The following is an 18,295-nucleotide window of genomic DNA, read 5'->3' on the forward strand; positions in this document are numbered from 1 at the left end:
GATTTCTAAAAAAATATGCGTTTGTGACAGCCATACATGATGATGAAAAATGCTCAGTTTTCAGTTATCTATCGATCGCGTCAATTTGGAGTCGACTGCCTGTCATGAACCTCAGCGTGTTAAGCCAAAATATCTTAGAGTCTTTCATTCTGGGTTGTACACAAGCGACCTGTGAAATGTCCGCCGAAACGGTTGGCCACCTGTGAGGTCTTCTCGTTAGATAAAAAGCAGACTAGTTACGCAGGAACCAAGCGCACGGAAATGACAGCCATATCACACCAAGATTGTCACGAAGTACAATAAGCACCTTACCAAAACGTTCATCACTGTCAGCACTGCCGTTGAAAGAAAGCGTCACATGAAAAAACAAAGTTATAAAAGGGCAAGGTCAAAACCATCACACCATCTAACATTTTGTTAACTGATTAGTTCAAAGAGGAATAAATGCAAAATTTTGAAAATGGGTCCATCATTTAGAAAAACCCTGTATATAAGGCGAATGAGACGTTTATACCAAGTAAATTAATAAAATATTGTACTGATCCCCCGCGATACACAAAACAGGTCACAACACAGTTGCAGAAACAAAGAAAAATTGTGAGAAAATAAAACACCTTCACCCGTCCTTATGATTTTATTTATTTTGTTGCAACCAGTTTCGCCGTTTCAATGCAGCATCTTCAGGCCTGTATGCAAAAGAGCCGAAATTGGTTGTAAAAAAATAAATAAAATCATAAGGATGGCTGTAGGCGTTTTATTTTCTCACAATAGTAAACGGCTGTAGTCCCAAACACCTCCTGCCAAATGGATGGACATACAAAAACAACGGAAAATAGCGTACCAAATTTAAAAGAACCCAAAAGCTCCTCCATTAGAGATGTTTTACTGAAGCTGGAAATCTAGTGTGGGCTTCAATGCTAGTAGCTTTTAACAGCTTCCGCATTGAAACTCTGACTCGAAATCTGACATAAAATGGAAAGAGATTCTGGTATTATGTAAAGTACACCAGCAGCAAGACACAATCAGCGCCAATGGTAATATTACCGATGACAACGCCACTAAAGCGGTGTTATTAAGCATAATTGTCCGAAATTACTTCACCAAAGAAAACAAAGTAAATATTCCAGAATTCTAATCAAGAACAATTTCAACATAAGTAAATTAGAAGTAGATATCCTCGGTGTACCGAAGCAGTTTAAAGGACTTCATAAATGCAAGTATTACGGTCCAGATAGCATACCAATTACGTTCCTTCCAGAGGCTACAGATACGATAGTCCCACACTGAAAGAAACGCTCGCTCAGAAAGTTGTACAGGTCGCACCAATACTTAAGAAAGGAAATAGGAGTAATCCGCAGAATTAGAGACCCATATCACTGTAGTCGATTTGCAGTGGGATTTTGGAACATATACTGTATTCGAACATTATGAATTACCTCGAAGTTAACGGTCTACTGACACATAGTCAGCAACGATTCAGAAAATATCGCTGATGCGAAACACAACTAGCTCTTTAATCGCACGAAGTAATGAATGCTATCGACAGGGAATTTCAAACTGATTCGAAATTTCTAGATTTCCAGAAGACTTTAACACCGTTCCTCACAAGAGAGTTCTTATCAAATTACGTGCCTATTGAGTATTGCTTCAGCTGTACGACTGGATTCGTCATTTCCTGTCAGAAAGTTCGCAGTACGTAGCAATCAATGGGAACTCATGGAGTAAAACGGAACTGACATCCTGCGTTCCCCAAGGAAGTGTTATAGGCCCTACCGTTCCTAATCTAGATAAACGATATAGGAGACAATCTGAGCAGCCCACTCAGAGTGTTTATAGACGATGCTGTCATTTAACATCTAACAAAGTCATCAGAAGATCAGAACGAACTACAGTATGACTTAGACCCTATATCTGACTGGTGTGAAAAATGATAATTGTCTCGGTAATTGTCTCTGAATAAGGAAAACTGTAAAGTCATCCACATTAATACGAAAAGGAATCCGTTAAATTTTGGTTGCACAATGAATCACACAAATTTAAAGGCTGCCAGTTCGATTAAATATCTAGGAATTATAATTCCGTCCGACTTAAATTGGAGCGATAACATAAATAATGTTGTGGGAAAGGCAGATCACAAAGAAGATGCAACAGGTCTACAAAAGAGACTGCCTACACCACACTTGTTCGTCCTCTGCTAGAATACTGCTGTGTGGTATGTGACCCTTACTAGGTAGGATTGACAGAGGATATACAAAAAGTTCATAGAAGGCCAGTTCGTTTTGTATTATTGCGACATAGGGGAGGGAATATCACGGATATGATAAGCGAGTGGAGGTGTCAATCACTGAAACAAAGGCTATTTTTCGTTGTGGCGAAACCTTTTCACGAAATTTCAATTACCAAGTTTCTCCTATGAATGTAAAAATATTCTAATATTGCCAGCCTATATAGGTAGAAATGATTAACGTTGTAAAATAAGAGAAATAAGAGCTCGTACAGAGAGCTTTAAGTGTTTATTTTTTCCAAGCACTGTTAGAGAATGGAACGGTAGAAAAATACACTGAAGAACAAAGAAACTGGTACACCTGCCTAATATCGTGGAGGGCCCCCACGAGTACGCAGAAATGCCGCAACCCGACGTGACATGGACTCGACAAATGTCTGAAGTAGTGCTGGAAGGAACTGATACCATGAATCCTGCGGGACTGTCCATAAATTCGTCTGGAGTTGGCCATGTCCGTCGGAATGCACGATCGACATGAATGGATGCAGGTCATCAGACAGGATGCTTAAGTACGTGTCACCTGTCACAGTTGTTTCGAGACGTATCATGGGTCCCATATTACTCCAACTGCACACGCCTCGCACCATTGCAGAGCCTCCATCATTGCAAACAGTCCCCTGCTGACATGCGGGGTCTGTGGATTCATGAGAGTGGCTCATTACCCGTACAGGTCCATCCTCTCGACACAATTTGAAACCAGACTCGTGCGACCAGGCAACATGTTTCCAGTCATCAGTGGTCCAATGTCAGTGTTCACAGGCCAAGGCGAGGCGTAAGGCTTTGTGTCGTGCAGTCATCAAGGGTACAAGTTTGGGCCTTCGGCTCCGAAAGCCCTTATCGATTATGTTTCGTTGGATGGATCGCACGCCGAAACTTGTCGATGGCCCAGCATTGAAATCCGCAGCAACTTGCGGAAGTGTTGCACATCTGCAACGTTGAATGGTTCTCTTTAGTCGTTGGCCCCTTTCTTGCAGGATCTTTTTCCAGCAGCAGCGGTGTCGGAGATTTGATGTTTTACCGGATTCCTAATATTCACGGTACACTCGTAAAAAGGTCGTACGGGAAAATCTCCACTTCATCGCTACGTCGTAGATGCTGTGTCCCATCGCTCATGCGCCGACTATAACACCACGTTCAAACTCACTTAAGTCTTGATAACCTGCCATTGTAGTAGCAGTAAGCGATCTAACAACTGTGCCAGACACTTGTTGTCTTATATAGGTGTTGCCGATCGCAGCGCCGTATTCTGCCTGTTTACATATCTCTCATTTGAATACGCATGCCTATACCAGTTTCTTTGGAGCTTCAGTGTAGTTCGAAGGTGGTTCAAAGAACCCTCTGCCAGATACTTAAGTGTGAACGGCAGACTAATCATGTAGATGTAGATCCATGCAGGTAACGTAGTACGAGATGTAATGGAGGGTATCAACGAGTTCCTCCTTAGTTCTATTAACTGCTGTATATCCGCAGTCTCGACAACTAGAAAAAAGGTAGACGCAGCAAGGCACATCGATAAAATGTCTCCTACATTGCAATGGAACCAGAAAGGGTTCAGGGTTTATCTAGAAGAACTAAGAGAATTGACACAGGGCACATCTCTATGCCCGTGTCTTTAAGAGACGCTTTTTAGAGAGACGGACAATCCTTTATTAAGGGGTTACAGCCTCCACAGAAAGGACAACCTCGGTGGAGAGAAAATGTTGTGTTGCCATATTCGTCGAAGACGAATAACAGTCCTCACCTCTCTTCCACTGCGCTAGCTTGTAAGCAGTTGCTGCAATAATGCATGTGTCATGTACGATGATACTGCGCTCCCCATCTCTCCATACCTGTACCAAATGACGACAAATTTCCTGAGGTCCTCAGTCATCTTACTGCATAACTCCTCCGTCCATTCCCCCTCTCTGGGGACTTTACTGCATGTAATGCGCTGTGGAAATCTATGAGCACCTTCCACAAGTCTTAATGTTCAGAATGTCATTAATTCAGAAGCATTATGTTTTCTAAATACAGGGCAGAGCACACACTTCCCCATTGCTACAGATTTGTTCCTTGCCATAGATTTCACGATATGCTGTCCTACACTCCCAAGTACAGCTCAGTGGGAGGTGGTCAGTGATTTGCACTCCTGTGACTACTTTCCAACTGGATAAATCAAGTAGTGCAAAGAGTGCCAGAATTTAACTCGCCAAAGTGGTTGTTCACAATGGCCAACTGGATGCTGTACATTCAACTGACTGTGTCTGACTATCAAAACAGTGTCCAGGAATGGGAAGATCACATTACGATGCTGATCTAGCAAGCCACTGTTGCAGTGATCCCAAAGTCTTCAGGCCATCTACAAAGTCATCTGTGCCCTTCTCGAATGATGAGTGGCGCTTTGCATCAAGCGTGAGGCAGACGGCACTGCGCTGTTTGAAAGGAAGACAAATTGTAAAGAATATCGCAGATTTTCGGGTGGCAAGGGCCAGATGCCGCGGTATTATTAGGTAGAGTAACAAACGATCACCATCTGAAAATGAGCAGGGCAGAGTTGGATATGTGGTCTTATACCACTGAGTCCTATAACTTACCTGGTCTTTGTGAGAGTAGGAGTCAGCACTGTCTGAGTGTCGTGATACTTCACATGATCACGGACAAATTAAGTACAGAATGCTGCTCCAACTTCGGGGAAAAATCAAAATAAATCCTTCTAGATCTTTTTAATATAATATTAGAGACAGGAAAATTTCCCAACTCGAGGAAGGAGGCAATTGTAGTTCAAAAATGGTTCAAATAGCTCTGAGCTCTATGGGACTTAACATCAGTGGTCATCGGTCCCCTAGAACTTAGAACTACTTAAACCTAACTAACCTATGGACATCACACACATCCATGCCCGAGGCAAGTTTCGAACCTGTATAGACGTTCAAATGGTTCAAATGGCTCTGAGCACTAGAGGACTTAACTTCTAAGGTCATAAGTCCCCTAGAACTTAGAACTACTTAAAACTAACTAACCTATGGACATCACACACATCCATGCCCAAGGCAGGATTCGAACCTGCGACCGTAGCGGTCACGTGGTTCCAGACTGAAGCGCCTAGAACCGCACGACCACACTGGTCGGCGGGCAATTTTAGTCCCCTCATCAAAACAGGGAAGTACCTTACAAACCCCAGTAGTTGCTGAAGCGTCGTCTTAACTAGCAAAAACCCTAAAGTGTGTGGTGCACTGACCTTTGGTCTGGATCCTTGAGGGCAAGAAGCTTCTTAGCCGTTCTCATTGTGGGTGTTGGAGGTATCGATCCATGACGGACAATAAAACCCTGCTGGAGATGGTTGTACAACAGCTTTCCTAAGGAAACAGCACCTAATAGTCTTATTTTTGAGACAGACAAGGCATACGATATTACCTGAAGGAACAATATTCTCAGACTGCTCCATCAATTATGCTTATGTGGAAAGGTGCCTGTATGCATATTATCCTCCCTATTCCAATGTGTTTTTAGATACCGAGCTGATGAAGTTCTGTCAGTTTCGAGAGGTGTCTGTCACAAGCATTAAATTTTGTAAGTAACACAAAAAACTTATTAAGTCTCAGAGAACTGATGGTTATCCACTCACTTCTAGAAGTGAATGAGGATTTTGCAATGAATAAAAGCTCTGCACTTCAGATCGCATGAAAGTTGGGTGGGGGGGAGGGGGGGACAAGTGCCCTCTCTTGTCCTCCACTCCCCGTTGTGAACCCATATCCATACCGTAGGTATATCTGTTAATAGGTCAGACTAATATAAATTTCCTGAAGAGGGAACGTTTTCTCTAGTTGCAGGGGTAACAGACTGAATGATTGAGTGATCTGTCCTCACAATGTTAGCCGATGTGGTCTTGCCACGTAGGTACTACGGCGCGACTGAAAGAAAGTTATTTATTTCCTGCGGGCATGCAGCTCTACCCTATGGTTCAGTAGGGACGACATCCCCCTGGTTAAAATATTCCAGAGGTAAAATAGCCCATCATTTGGATCTCCGAGTTGGTTATAATCAGGAGTGTGTCGTTAAAAATAAAAATAAAGAGGAACTGGCGTTCTATATGTCTGAGTGAAGAATGTCAGCTCCCTTAATCTCATTGGTAGCTTACAGAACTTCAAAAGAGAGAGAAATGGATAGGTTGAAGCTAGATATAGTGGGAATTAGTAGAATGAGATCCCAGGAAAAGTAAGATTTGTGGTGAGGAGAATACAGGGATATCAACGTAAACCAATAACAGGTTATGAAGGTACCGGCCTAAAAATAAAGTCCAGGTGAACTAATAAGAGCAGCGGTGTCAACGGATTTTCGTAGCTAAAATAGACACAAAGCCACGACCCAGCACAGCAGTACAGGTGTGTGTGTCAGGGTAAAAAAGAAGTGTTGGGATAGAAATGAAATTATTCAGTTCTTTAAGGATAATCAAATTTGAATTGAGATAGAGTGGAGGCTGGAATTCGGTAGTAGGGAAAGAAAGAGAGCGAGAAGTGATAGAACATGGGGTAAGGAAGTGAAATTGAAGGAGAAATCGTCTGGTAGATTTTTGTGCAGAGCACAACTGCATTACAGCTAAAATTAGGTTTAAGGATCATGAATGAAGTTTGTTGACGTAGAAAAGATCTGGAGACATCGTAAAGCTTCAGGTAACTTATATAATGGCAAGATACATATTGATAAATCATAATTTTTAACTGTAAAACATTTCCAGGAGAAGATGAGGATATGGGACCTGAATAAGTTGAAAAAACCAGAGGCTTTTGAGAGTTTCGAATAAAGCATTAGGCTACGGATGGTTGTTATAGGCAAAGGACACACTATAAAAGATGGATGGGAAGCATTGAGGTATGCAATAATGAAGGCAGCAGAGGGACAACTAGGCAAAAAGACAAGGCCCAGTATAAATACTTGGTTTCTTATTTAAGATCATGCATTGCAGAGAGCCTTACTCTCAGCATACAGAAAACCCATGTTTCTACACAGTTCAAGACACACCCGAGATATATAAGGGAAAGATACTCGGACTTGTACAGGGCGTAATTGGGTGGTTCCGTCGAAAAGTGAACCTACGACCTCAATAATGAATATTCTCCCTGGGTTGTCTTTTTTGTGTAGGAATAAATGAACACATATGAATTTATACCTTTGAGGATTTTATGGCCAAACATCGATTTTTAAGGCAATTTTCATTCACCTGAAGTTTTTTCTTCATAAAATGCATTAGTGACGTCACAGAGAAAATAGTTCCGCCGTTCTGGCACATACGGGCCAGTCGGGACCGACCGTCCGCCGTGTCATCCTCAGCCAATGGCGCCATTTGAATGCTGTGCGGAGGGACGTGGGCTCAGGACGCGGCTCCCCCGGCCGTTATCTGCTTTTCAGATTCATTATCATCACGAGGCTGAACGGACTTCGTTCCATTTCGCCCACCGAGCGATAAGCCCTTGATGTACAGTGAATTGAACCTAGGTCCTCCACTTGGCAATTAGCAGCGCTGACCACTCGGCTACGTACGCAGACAGAGGGAAAAATAATACTGCTCATAAAATTACAAGCATAAGCTATAAGACACTTGCCCTGAGTAAGTTTTCATTTCTAGTTGGCAACAGGGACCATGTGCATTCAAATGTCTACTTCCTGCGACATTGTTGACTGGTCATTTTCACATTCCAAAATGTTCGGAAGGTTTCATTTAAGTTATTTAAGTTATTTACTGTATTTGTCCATATGGTGTGTTGACTGTTTTTACTTATGACTTCAGTGGAGCCGGCCTGAGTGGCCGAGCGGTTCTAGGCGCTACAGTCTGGAACCGCGCGACCGCTACTGTCGCAGGTTCGAATCCTGCCTCGGGCATGAATGTCTGTGATGTCCTTAGGTGAGTTAGGTTTAAGAAGTTCTAAGTGCTAGGGGACTGACGACCTCAGAAGTTAAGTCTCATAGTGCTCAGAGCCATTTGAACAATTTTGAACTTCAGTGGATGGTAAGTACGGATATAATAAATATTCCAGACTGAGTTGATCTCAAGCTTCCGCATAAATAATGAAAAGTTAATGAGGGACGTAATATTTATGTTATGGAACTGACAACAGTATTTTGTACTGGGTATAAAAAGTAAATAAATGTCTATAAGATGCAACAAAGCTTAATTTTTTGGAAATAAGATATAACCACATAACACCTCCAAGATCAGGAAAAGAAATATGACAAAAATGAAGAATTAAGACTGAAGAGAATCTAGTTTTATAAGCAGCATTCTTGAATAAAGAGAAAATTCAAAGAAGGAAGAAGGGCCGTCTATAACTGCAACTATAGATACACAAGACCCAGGAATTAAGAAGAAATCTGCAAAATGGAAGAGAAAAGAAAAAACAAAGGGTGTGGCAGAAAATGTCTGTAATGATACGGGAAACACAACACAGAGTTTCATTTCTGGGTAAGGCAGTGACAAGGGTGAAAAGGAACATGTCAATATCATCAAGAAAGCAAAAACAAGTCCTGAAGCCTACTACAGGTGGCCTCTCTTCTACGAAAGAAAACCGAGTAGGTTTTGTCAACCTTGAACTCGAAAATGCGTCAATGTTTTCGGCGCTGAAATACGAATATCAGTCTAGAAATTTTACCAGATGAATGAGTATGCTCTCGGAAAAAAATGCAAGTTTGTGAAGACATTCGAGAGGCGAAAGCATAAACAAAGATAATTTGGTTCAAATGGCTCTGAGCACTATGGGACTTAACATCTGAGGTCATCAGTCCCCTAGAACGTAGAACTACTTAAACCTAACTAACCTATGGACATCACACACATCTATTCCCGAGGCAGGATTCGAACCTGCGACCGTAGCGGTCACGCGGTTCCAGACTGAAACGCCTAGAACCGCAGGGCCACACCGGCCGGCAAAGATAATTTCTCAACCTAATTGTGAAACAGGTGCACAAAATTTTTAGAATGAAAAATCCTGATGTCAAGATAGGAAATACCGACAGTGTAGTTTATAGACTCAAGGCTCCTGAATCTTGTTCAAAGTAACCAAAGACCAAAATGTGTGCCTGTGTATGCATCGTGAAAATACAGAGCTGTTATTAGTAAAAATTACTCTTGACACGTTTAGGTCAGTTCAGCTTTCCTCAGGTTGATTCAGCTTTTCTCGTGGCAGAAAAACAAACTCTTACAGTAAACTGCATTCTATTTGTCGAATATGTGGGTTTATAACTGTTAATTATCACTCAAGAAAATATGGAGATATCTATACATCTTGGAGAGCTCTGCACGTAAGATTTATGCAGTTTTGTAACTGACAATGAACACTATTAAACTGAACATCATCTTTGATATCGTACAATCATCACCTAAGTGTAATGTAAAGCTTAGAAGAAGAGCTCTCTATAATAAACATATAGAGCAAACGGGAAAAACTTCGGATCTTTTAGAGGTGTTACTGAATCGCAGGTTAATAGTTCAAACGTTCCACTCGGTTCATAACTAGTGTACAATGGCTAATTCTAAGGGTACTGCTGCAGACTATGTGCTACTTTGAAATTTGGGAACTAGACTTGATGTTTACAATACACATTTTGTGCCGATCAATGGAAGCAGACAAATTTGTTCTCAAAGCCCAGGCGGAAATAGAACTCGTTTTAACGTGACAGAAGAACACACTGCTTCTGAATCTATTAAAATATAGTGACGTTCGAGTGAATCGCGCTTCGCATTTTCACAAACGAACAGTAAGCTATATTTGTTAGCAGAGAACCTCATTACGACTTTACTGTTTCATATGAACTCTACTGCTTCTTGTATGAATGATCAATAATATTTTTTAACCTTACTTCGATATCAGCGAAGTATGATTTCAGATGCTTCGTAATGAAATGACTGCCACTTTTAGTGCATATAGCGTTGAAAATGTTAGCATCCATAACAAGGAGCCAGACACAGGCTGATCGTCTTCCACGTAACGAAGTTCGCATTACACATTTATGCAAAAGATTACATGTTATGACGTACTCGTCAAAGTTACTGCCTGTTCGTTAAGTCAGGCTCTATGACATAACCAGTGTCGAGTTTCTATTGGATAAGCGGAGGATGCGGCGGTGAAATTGAAAGTTGAGTGAAAGTGACCCACTTGCTTTCAAGGGACGTAATGGACACACAGTGTTGGATTGTGTCGTGCAAGCCGGCTGCTGTACCTCAGTTACGAAGAGGACAGCATGAAGCTATTCAGACGTATTTCGCTTCTTCTTTTTCTCCTGTCGTGCGAAGATGGACTGTCGCGTGCTAATCTGAGTCAACTTGGTGGTAATGTACACGCGCGCTTCGCAACCACTGTAAATGCGTTACACTTTCTTTCACAAACTTATTCGTCGCTATTATAAGAAGTGATTCAGCTATAAAGATAACAACGCTACTTTTGTTGCTTAGATAGTCAGTAATTGCAATTATGTCGTGTCTGAGTCCCATCATTGTATAGAAAACAGTCAAATCATTGCACGAGCGTTTATTTACTTTACGCAGTATAATACCACTATTATAGGGCTGCGTTTTTAAAAAGACGATATGTCTGTGGCAAAAGAAATGTAGTAAATGAGGTGTAATAGAGGTTTCGTCGATCAGGAATAGGTCTACTCAGTAGGCCCTATTTTGTCTAGAAACCGAAAATCAGTTGGTTTAATAAGTTAGTGGTTGCTTACAAAACTACACCTTACACTTGACCTGTAACTCCTGTATATGTCTTTAGTGTGGTGATCGTCTGATTTCAAGTATGGTACCGGTGACGTTTTTATTAAGCACAGGTGCACTACTCTATTCTCCACTTCTTATGTTTAGGACTAACTTTGTTTTACTTGCTAAAACCGGCCGTGTATTATATATCAACATTTTTTGTTGCTAGTCACGGATCTGATTTTGCGCCTTACGGTCCATTTCTATATTTTTCCTTTACTATTTCAGAGAGCTATAGGATGGTTCGAAGCAGAATTGCGGACAGGCGTCAGGGAAGGAGCAGAGCAAGGCTTATGCGGAAGGAAGTATGCTACGGTACGAATTGTTCCCTCACGATCATTACTGTAGAATAAACATGAATGTTAATTGTTTATGCAAGTTTTGCTGAATTCGAAAATAAATTTATAATTCTTGTTGTATTTAGGTCATAATTATATATAGTTTACAGTGGTTGCTTGAAAGTGTGTGAACCTCTTAGAAAGACTGAACTCTAACGAAATTATGGTTTCATCTGTTAAACTGTTACAGCTCTCATCAAATAATGCTTTCACACTGTTCGATAATATTTAGCCTCATACCTACTTGCAAAACTTGCCTCTGTATCTTTGCATCCATTTCCTCCAGAATTCATACAGTGTAACTTGGTTTACTTTTTATGTAAAAAATATTCATAATAATTGTGGAGTTATTCAGAAGATAAGAGAGCAGCTGCCACCACTTGTCTGTGGTTACTAAACCTTGGGATGTTCTTTCTGGCCTAGACCTAGTTTACTGCATACATATTGTCATAATGTACAATCCAAATTTTATGCATTCAATGCCTGGTTTTCTGGAATGCTTTTTCGACAAGAACAATCCCAAAGTTTTGACTTCTGTTTAAGTGTAGCTCCCCCTTTAACTTTACTGATGAGCTGGTTCTCCAGTTGAAGCAGGATAGTGTTAATCAGTTTCAACGAGAGATGGCTAAGAAAGCACAACTGTATTCAAATCAGTGATTGAGTTGGTTATTGCTTAATTTGTCATCATTGTGTATCCATCCAAAATACATAGCTCACATCAAGACAGTGAACTAAACTAAAATTTGCTTATGTGATCACTTGTAATCACCTAGAATTTTCCTCCTCATAGTAAAATGACATGCCACCCATTATTAGCAATTTGATTTACATTATGCTTCAACAACCATAGCGATATAGGAAGTGCAGATTTGAGGATATAGGAAGTGCAGATTTGAACGGATCAGCCATTATATCAGTCTAATATACACAAACACCTCATGGTATTACATCAAAAGCAGACGTAAAATATTTTCTGGAGCATCTGAGAAATACTAGCAAGTTGCTATTTATGTGTTGAGCATTTTACTGTAAAGAATTTTCTTGTCCATATTTCTGTTCCCTATATATTCAGTACTGCAACAAAATATCTGCTATTTCTCTGAAAGAAATGCCTTGAAACTGTTTCAAATTTACCACTTGAACTCCCATCATATTACTTCATGTAGGCTATAACATTTCTCTCTCTGTAAGCAGTGTTAAACTGCTTGCAGCCTCACGATGTTTGTCACATGGTTTGCTGTCTAACTTGTTAAGTGTCATTATTTACCTGAAGGCTTGTATTTCAATGTCCAGTTTACTCTGTGTTTCCTTCTGTCATTTTCTATGACTGTTACTTTTGGAAATACTTGCGTATGTGAAAAACGCCGATTTAAGGGTTTCCTTGAACCAGTAAGGTCATACTTAATAAACTACTGAGGTGTTCACACAATTCTTCAGGTTGATGACTGTTTTATTTGTTACCTATTCATTATGTGTAGTGCAGTATATATATGATTATAATTAATATTTCTGCAGATTTACATTTGCATTTAATCTTATGAGTACAAGTGCATCTCTCATACTTGATAATTTGTAGGACTGGTGATTGTTTCTCAATTTGTACTCAACTTTTGTAAGCTTATGAAAAACTTCCAAGTATCTTGGGTACCTGATATTGTCAGCAATAGAGTGATCTCTGAATTTGAATAAGTTAATCTTCCTACCAGAGAACTTTATTTATGCAGATTACTATATATATATAACAATGGAAAGTTCAGGTTAGAATATCAACAATTATGGAAAGGATGGATAGCTACTCACCATAAAGATGACACGCTGAGTTGCAGTCAGGCACAAAAAAACAGCTGTTACACACTTAGGTTATGGCCAAAGCGTTCATCAGAAAGGAAAGGAAAATATGCACACATTCACACAAACAGGCAACTCTCACCCACACATAATTGCTATCTCTAGCTACTGTAACTAATCTCAGCAATTTAAACTGACTTTTTCAGAACTGAAAAAGTATTACAGTTTTTTTTACAATTCAATAAAATATTTTTATAACAAATAATGATTATTACATTGTAAAAAGATTTGTTTTCATTTGAAAAATATAAATGTGACAGTCTGTTTTTGCCAAGGAATAGCATCTGCTCAGATCTTATCACCCAGTAAGTTAGTCTTGAACGAAGTAGGTCAATTGGAAAATCAAGTATCCTTAGTTATTGTTCAGTATCCTCAGTGCATTTACTAACAAATTTACCTTTAGAGGAGACAGTGTTCATTAGTGGGGCTCATGCTTCTTTGTCATTGCTATTAAGTATATGTTGTGACCCACCACACTGGTTTTGGCACTGCTGAAAATTGATCTGGAGGTCCAGGTTTGATTTCAGCTGAATTTTTCTGGTATTAACATAGTAGGATGGTCTGAAATGGAATCCAGTTGTCAACTATATTACCCAGAACTGATTTAGGGCCAAAGTGAAACAACAGACTGCTTGGGGAACCAATCTGAGAGTGGCACCAGAGGATCCACTGTTCCAAGTATGTACACAGGGTGCATCACAATTAGTAGTAAAAACAGTAATTTTCCACACTCACTATTAGTCTACCACAATATTATTGCACCAAATTCATAAATACAGTAAGTAGATTCAGAAGTATGTAGATTTCAGAAGTCATTCAGAGATGAAGAGGCTTGCACAGGATAGAATGACATGGGGAGCTGCATCAAACTAGTCTTTGAACTGGAAGCCACAACAACAAAAACTACAGATTGAAATTGCCTGCGAGTCCCCAAAACCAAACAATAATGGCTCTCAATGGAAACTAATATAAAACTAAATTATAGTTAAAGATAGAAATTAATAGGTAAAATCAATGACTGAGAGTACAACTATTCACTAGGCACTCACATAATGTTAAGTTTTATAATATTGAGCCTAATGGTAATAGAAACCACATGCTCATCAGTTGGTGTACTGTACAATGTAGGTCTAAGTAGGTCCACGTAAATAGCAGTGGAAGTCATAGTTCACTGTCAGAGGCAAAGTCAAATAATGGCAAGTGAGGAAGACATCACCACTACCTGGCCTTTTATTCGCTTGCTACGGATGTTCAAGTGATCGATCGATCTGTAATAGTACATTTCTGCTGTAGGTGCCTTTTCCAGATATTGGTGATATTACACATATCAATATGTTTGTACATGCCATTTGCATGTGTGGCTGGTATAAAGTACCTTTTAACATGGTGACAAGGTATATTAGCCTATATTTATTGCCAATTAGTGTATACCACCACTACAGCACTATTAGTAGAAAGTAATTATGCTTGTCCATTATGGATATTTTAGAACCCATGACTGTTAACTGATTGTAAATACATAAAACTGCAACACTTCACTTTTTTGAATAGTTATCTATTATTCCATTAACTGGGTTTTGAACCTTTTCAGATTCATCTTCAGATGGTCTTCTGGAAGTTACATCACTATTTCTAGCATAATGCTAGGTGCTGGAGTGTGACAGTAAGGGCGGCTTTTTTTGTTTGTGTCCATCTGTCTGCTTCCATTTTGATGGCCAGTTGCTATATCACTTCACACATTTTACACAGTCTGTACACATTTATGCCATGATAACTATGATGGCCAGTTGGTACATCACTTCACACAGTTTTACACAACCTGTATATATTTACACTGTGATAACTATTACAGTGTAAATGTATACAGATTGTGTAAAAGTGAGTGAAGTGATGTACCAACTGGTCATCAAAATGGAAGCCGACAGATGGACACTAACAAAAAAAGCCACCCATACTTTTGCAAGCCAGCACCCAGCACTATACTAGAAATAGTAATGTAACTTCCAGGAAACTATCTGAAGATTAACCCGAAAATATTCTAAAAGCAGCTCACGGAATAATAAATAACTATTCAAAAAAGTTACTGGTTGCTATTTTATCTATTTATCTTAGTTGTAAGCAGTTAAGGGGACACTTCATCATGAATTGAAAGTTTTTTACTTAACTTGTATTTGGCATCAGTATCCATGAGTTGTGATGTCTGCATAACCTTATTGGCAGAGGAATACGTCCTATGTCTTTTTACAAGGTTGACTGTCACACATCCACTTTTATTGGCAGTTCTTCTTATTCAGTGGGCACCTCACATCACTTTCAATAATAATTAAAGTTGTAATTTACACAGTAAAAAACTTCCTCTGTAGTATCCTTTGTTCAAAGTACTATACATAGCAAAAGTCTCATGCAGTTAATGAGCATGGTCAGAATGCTAGTGATGCCTTTGGTGCTGAAATTACAATGTATATCAACTATGCTTTGTTTGGCAAGCATTCAGAGTACTCTATGTATCACAATAAAAGTTTATGAACTTCAGTTTTTAAAATTGTACATAATTCTAAAATAGTCAATGTTTATTAGAAACAGAAAATCTTTGCAGTTTTTACGAAAGTAAAACACATTTATGAAAGCAGCAAAATATATTACACGTTTTTCAAAATTACAGTTGTTATGATATGACATTAACGTAACATAATATTGATTGATAAGTTAGTAAAAAATTGTTGACATTTCTCATGAATGATGTTAAAATGATTTTACAAAATAGAAAGAAAAATTAGGAGATCTGTTATAAGTTTTTAGTGACATTTATAGGGAAACTAATTTTTATGGTGTCGCCTGAGACATCTGACACTACTGATATGTAATCAGTAAAAAATAAATATAAGCTAAAGCCAGGCCAGGTGTGGTGTACCAAACTTCAGATATGCAGCATGTGCAGGCCACAGGCATGACAAGGCCCGCCTTGCTCAGTCCTTCCAGGAAGTAGTCAGTACAGTACAACATTTTACTTAGCATTGCAGTATGACCTTTTTCTGTTGGCATAATGCTCAGAGTTCAGCAAAATCATGCTCTCAGCATTGTTAACTTCTGCTATTTGTTCATGGTATGAAGGACGTTCACGGGTACAGGGGCTGTTTGCACAAAAAAGAGGCAGTCTATAATCTATTGTCGAAGTCCTTTAAAATGAATGCATATGACAGAGGAGAGGGATGAGAATTCTTAATTCGCATAAGAGACAGGTACTGTATATTTGCTAAGGAATGACATTATGATACCAAACAGAAAGAGTTTAAAGATTTAGTTGGCAATGAAAGAGCAAATATAAATGGGATTCGTTATTCCGTACATCATTAGTTGTGCGACTGGATTCGTGATTTCCTGTCAGGAAGGTCGCAGTTCGTAGTAATAGACGGCAAGTCATCGAGTAAAACTGAAGTGATATCAGGTGTTCCCCAGGGAAGCGTCCTGGGACCTCTACTGTTCCTGATCTATATAAATGACCTGGGTGACAATCTGAGCAGTTCTCTTAGGTTGTTTGCAGATGATGCTGTAATTTACCGTCTAGTAAGGTCATCCGAAGACCAGTATCAGCTGCAAAGCGATTTAGAAAAGATTGCTGTATGGTGTGTCAGGTGGCAGTTGACGCTAAATAACGAAAAGTGTGAGATGATCCACATGAGTTCCAAAAGAAATCCGTTGGAATTCGATTACTCGATAAATAGTACAATTCTCAAGGCTGTCAATTCAACTAAGTACCTGGGTGTTAAAATTACGAACAACTTCAGTTGGAAGGACCACATAGATAATATTGTCGGGAAGGCGAGCCAAAGGTTGCGTTTCATTGGCAGGACACTTAGAAGATGCAACAAGTCCACTAAAGAGACAGCTTACACTACACTCGTTCGTCCTCTGTTAGAATATTGCTGCGCGGTGTGGGATCCTTACCAGGTGGGATTGACGGAGGACATCGAGAGGGTGCAAAGAAGGGCAGCTCGTTTTGTATTATCGCGTTATAGAGGAGAGAGTGTGGCAGATATGATACACGAGTTGGGATGGAAGTCATTACAGCATAGACGTTTTTCGTCGCGGCGAGAGCTTTTTACGAAATTTCAGTCACCAACTTTCTCTTCCGAATGCGAAAATATTTTGTTGAGCCCAACCTACATAGGTAGGAATGATCATCAAAATAAAATAAGAGAAATCAGAGCTCGAACAGAAAGGTTTAGGTGTTCGTTTTTCCCGCTCGCTGTTCGGGAGTGGAATAGTAGAGAGATAGTATGATTGTGGTTCGATGAACCCTCTGCCAAGCACTTAAATGTGAATTGCAGAGTAGTCATGTAGATGTAGATGTAGATGTAGATACAGCCCTCTGTGCTAAATTTTCAGGCCTGAAACATCTGAAGAAATTGGTGGTAGGAAAAGTAAAATTTATGTAGTGGTAAACATTATTCCATTGTCATTTGCAAAAGTTTTCAATCGAACTGAACAAAGAGCATGGAGACAAAGAAGAAGGAAGATTTCGTTTAATATCCTGTCAATATCAAGGTCATTAGAGATAGAGTACATGCTTGGATTGTATCAAGGATGGAGAAGAAAACTGTCCACGTCACTTCAAAGGAACCACCCCAGCATTTGCCTAACACAATTGTAAACATGACTGTAAACATTATTGCATATAAATGTGTATATTTTCAATGTGGCAATACATGAACTAGTGTGATATGTTGGCATCAGTTATAGCTTACAGTGATGGTAAAAGTGTATGTGAAGAAATTATAATAGAGCTGCCTTGAATCTGGTTTCAACACCACAGTTCTTTCTTTGTCATCATCCTACTGGGACTGGTATGCCCTAGCCTTCCTACAATAAGTGACCTGACTTTTTAGCCATTAACTGTGGAAAACAAACTTTAACATGCATGCACTTGGAATTCTCCCATTTACAGCTAATTTCCAAAGATGGAAGAAGCTTTAACTGACAGAAATAATTCCAAAACTGTTTGAGGATTGAACAAAAAACTTTGGGATTTAGTATATTATAGCAATTTATTCATATATGGTTCATTTTTATAGTGATATGAGATTTTTCAGCTTAATACAAGGC

The 18,295-nt window shown here is 39.5% G+C and overlaps 1 protein-coding gene across 3 annotated transcripts in view; it reads left to right on the plus strand.

The window, feature by feature from the left end:
• Positions 1-10,435: 10,435 nt before the first annotated feature.
• The window catches only part of LOC126299241 (pancreatic lipase-related protein 2-like), a 131,970-nt gene continuing 124,110 nt past the window's right edge, over positions 10,436-18,295 (plus strand). Inside the window, exons 1-2 of one of the 3 annotated variants that reach the window (XM_049991027.1) lie at positions 10,436-10,583; positions 11,235-11,321. In XM_049991027.1, the coding sequence (XP_049846984.1) occupies positions 10,496-10,583; positions 11,235-11,321 (175 nt within the window). In that variant the 5' untranslated portion in view covers positions 10,436-10,495. The other 2 variants (XM_049991029.1, XM_049991028.1) reach the window with 2 other exon arrangements.

The sequence above is a fragment of the Schistocerca gregaria genome, chromosome X (assembly GCF_023897955.1).
Source record: "Schistocerca gregaria isolate iqSchGreg1 chromosome X, iqSchGreg1.2, whole genome shotgun sequence".
Lineage (NCBI taxonomy): Eukaryota > Metazoa > Arthropoda > Insecta > Orthoptera > Acrididae > Schistocerca > Schistocerca gregaria.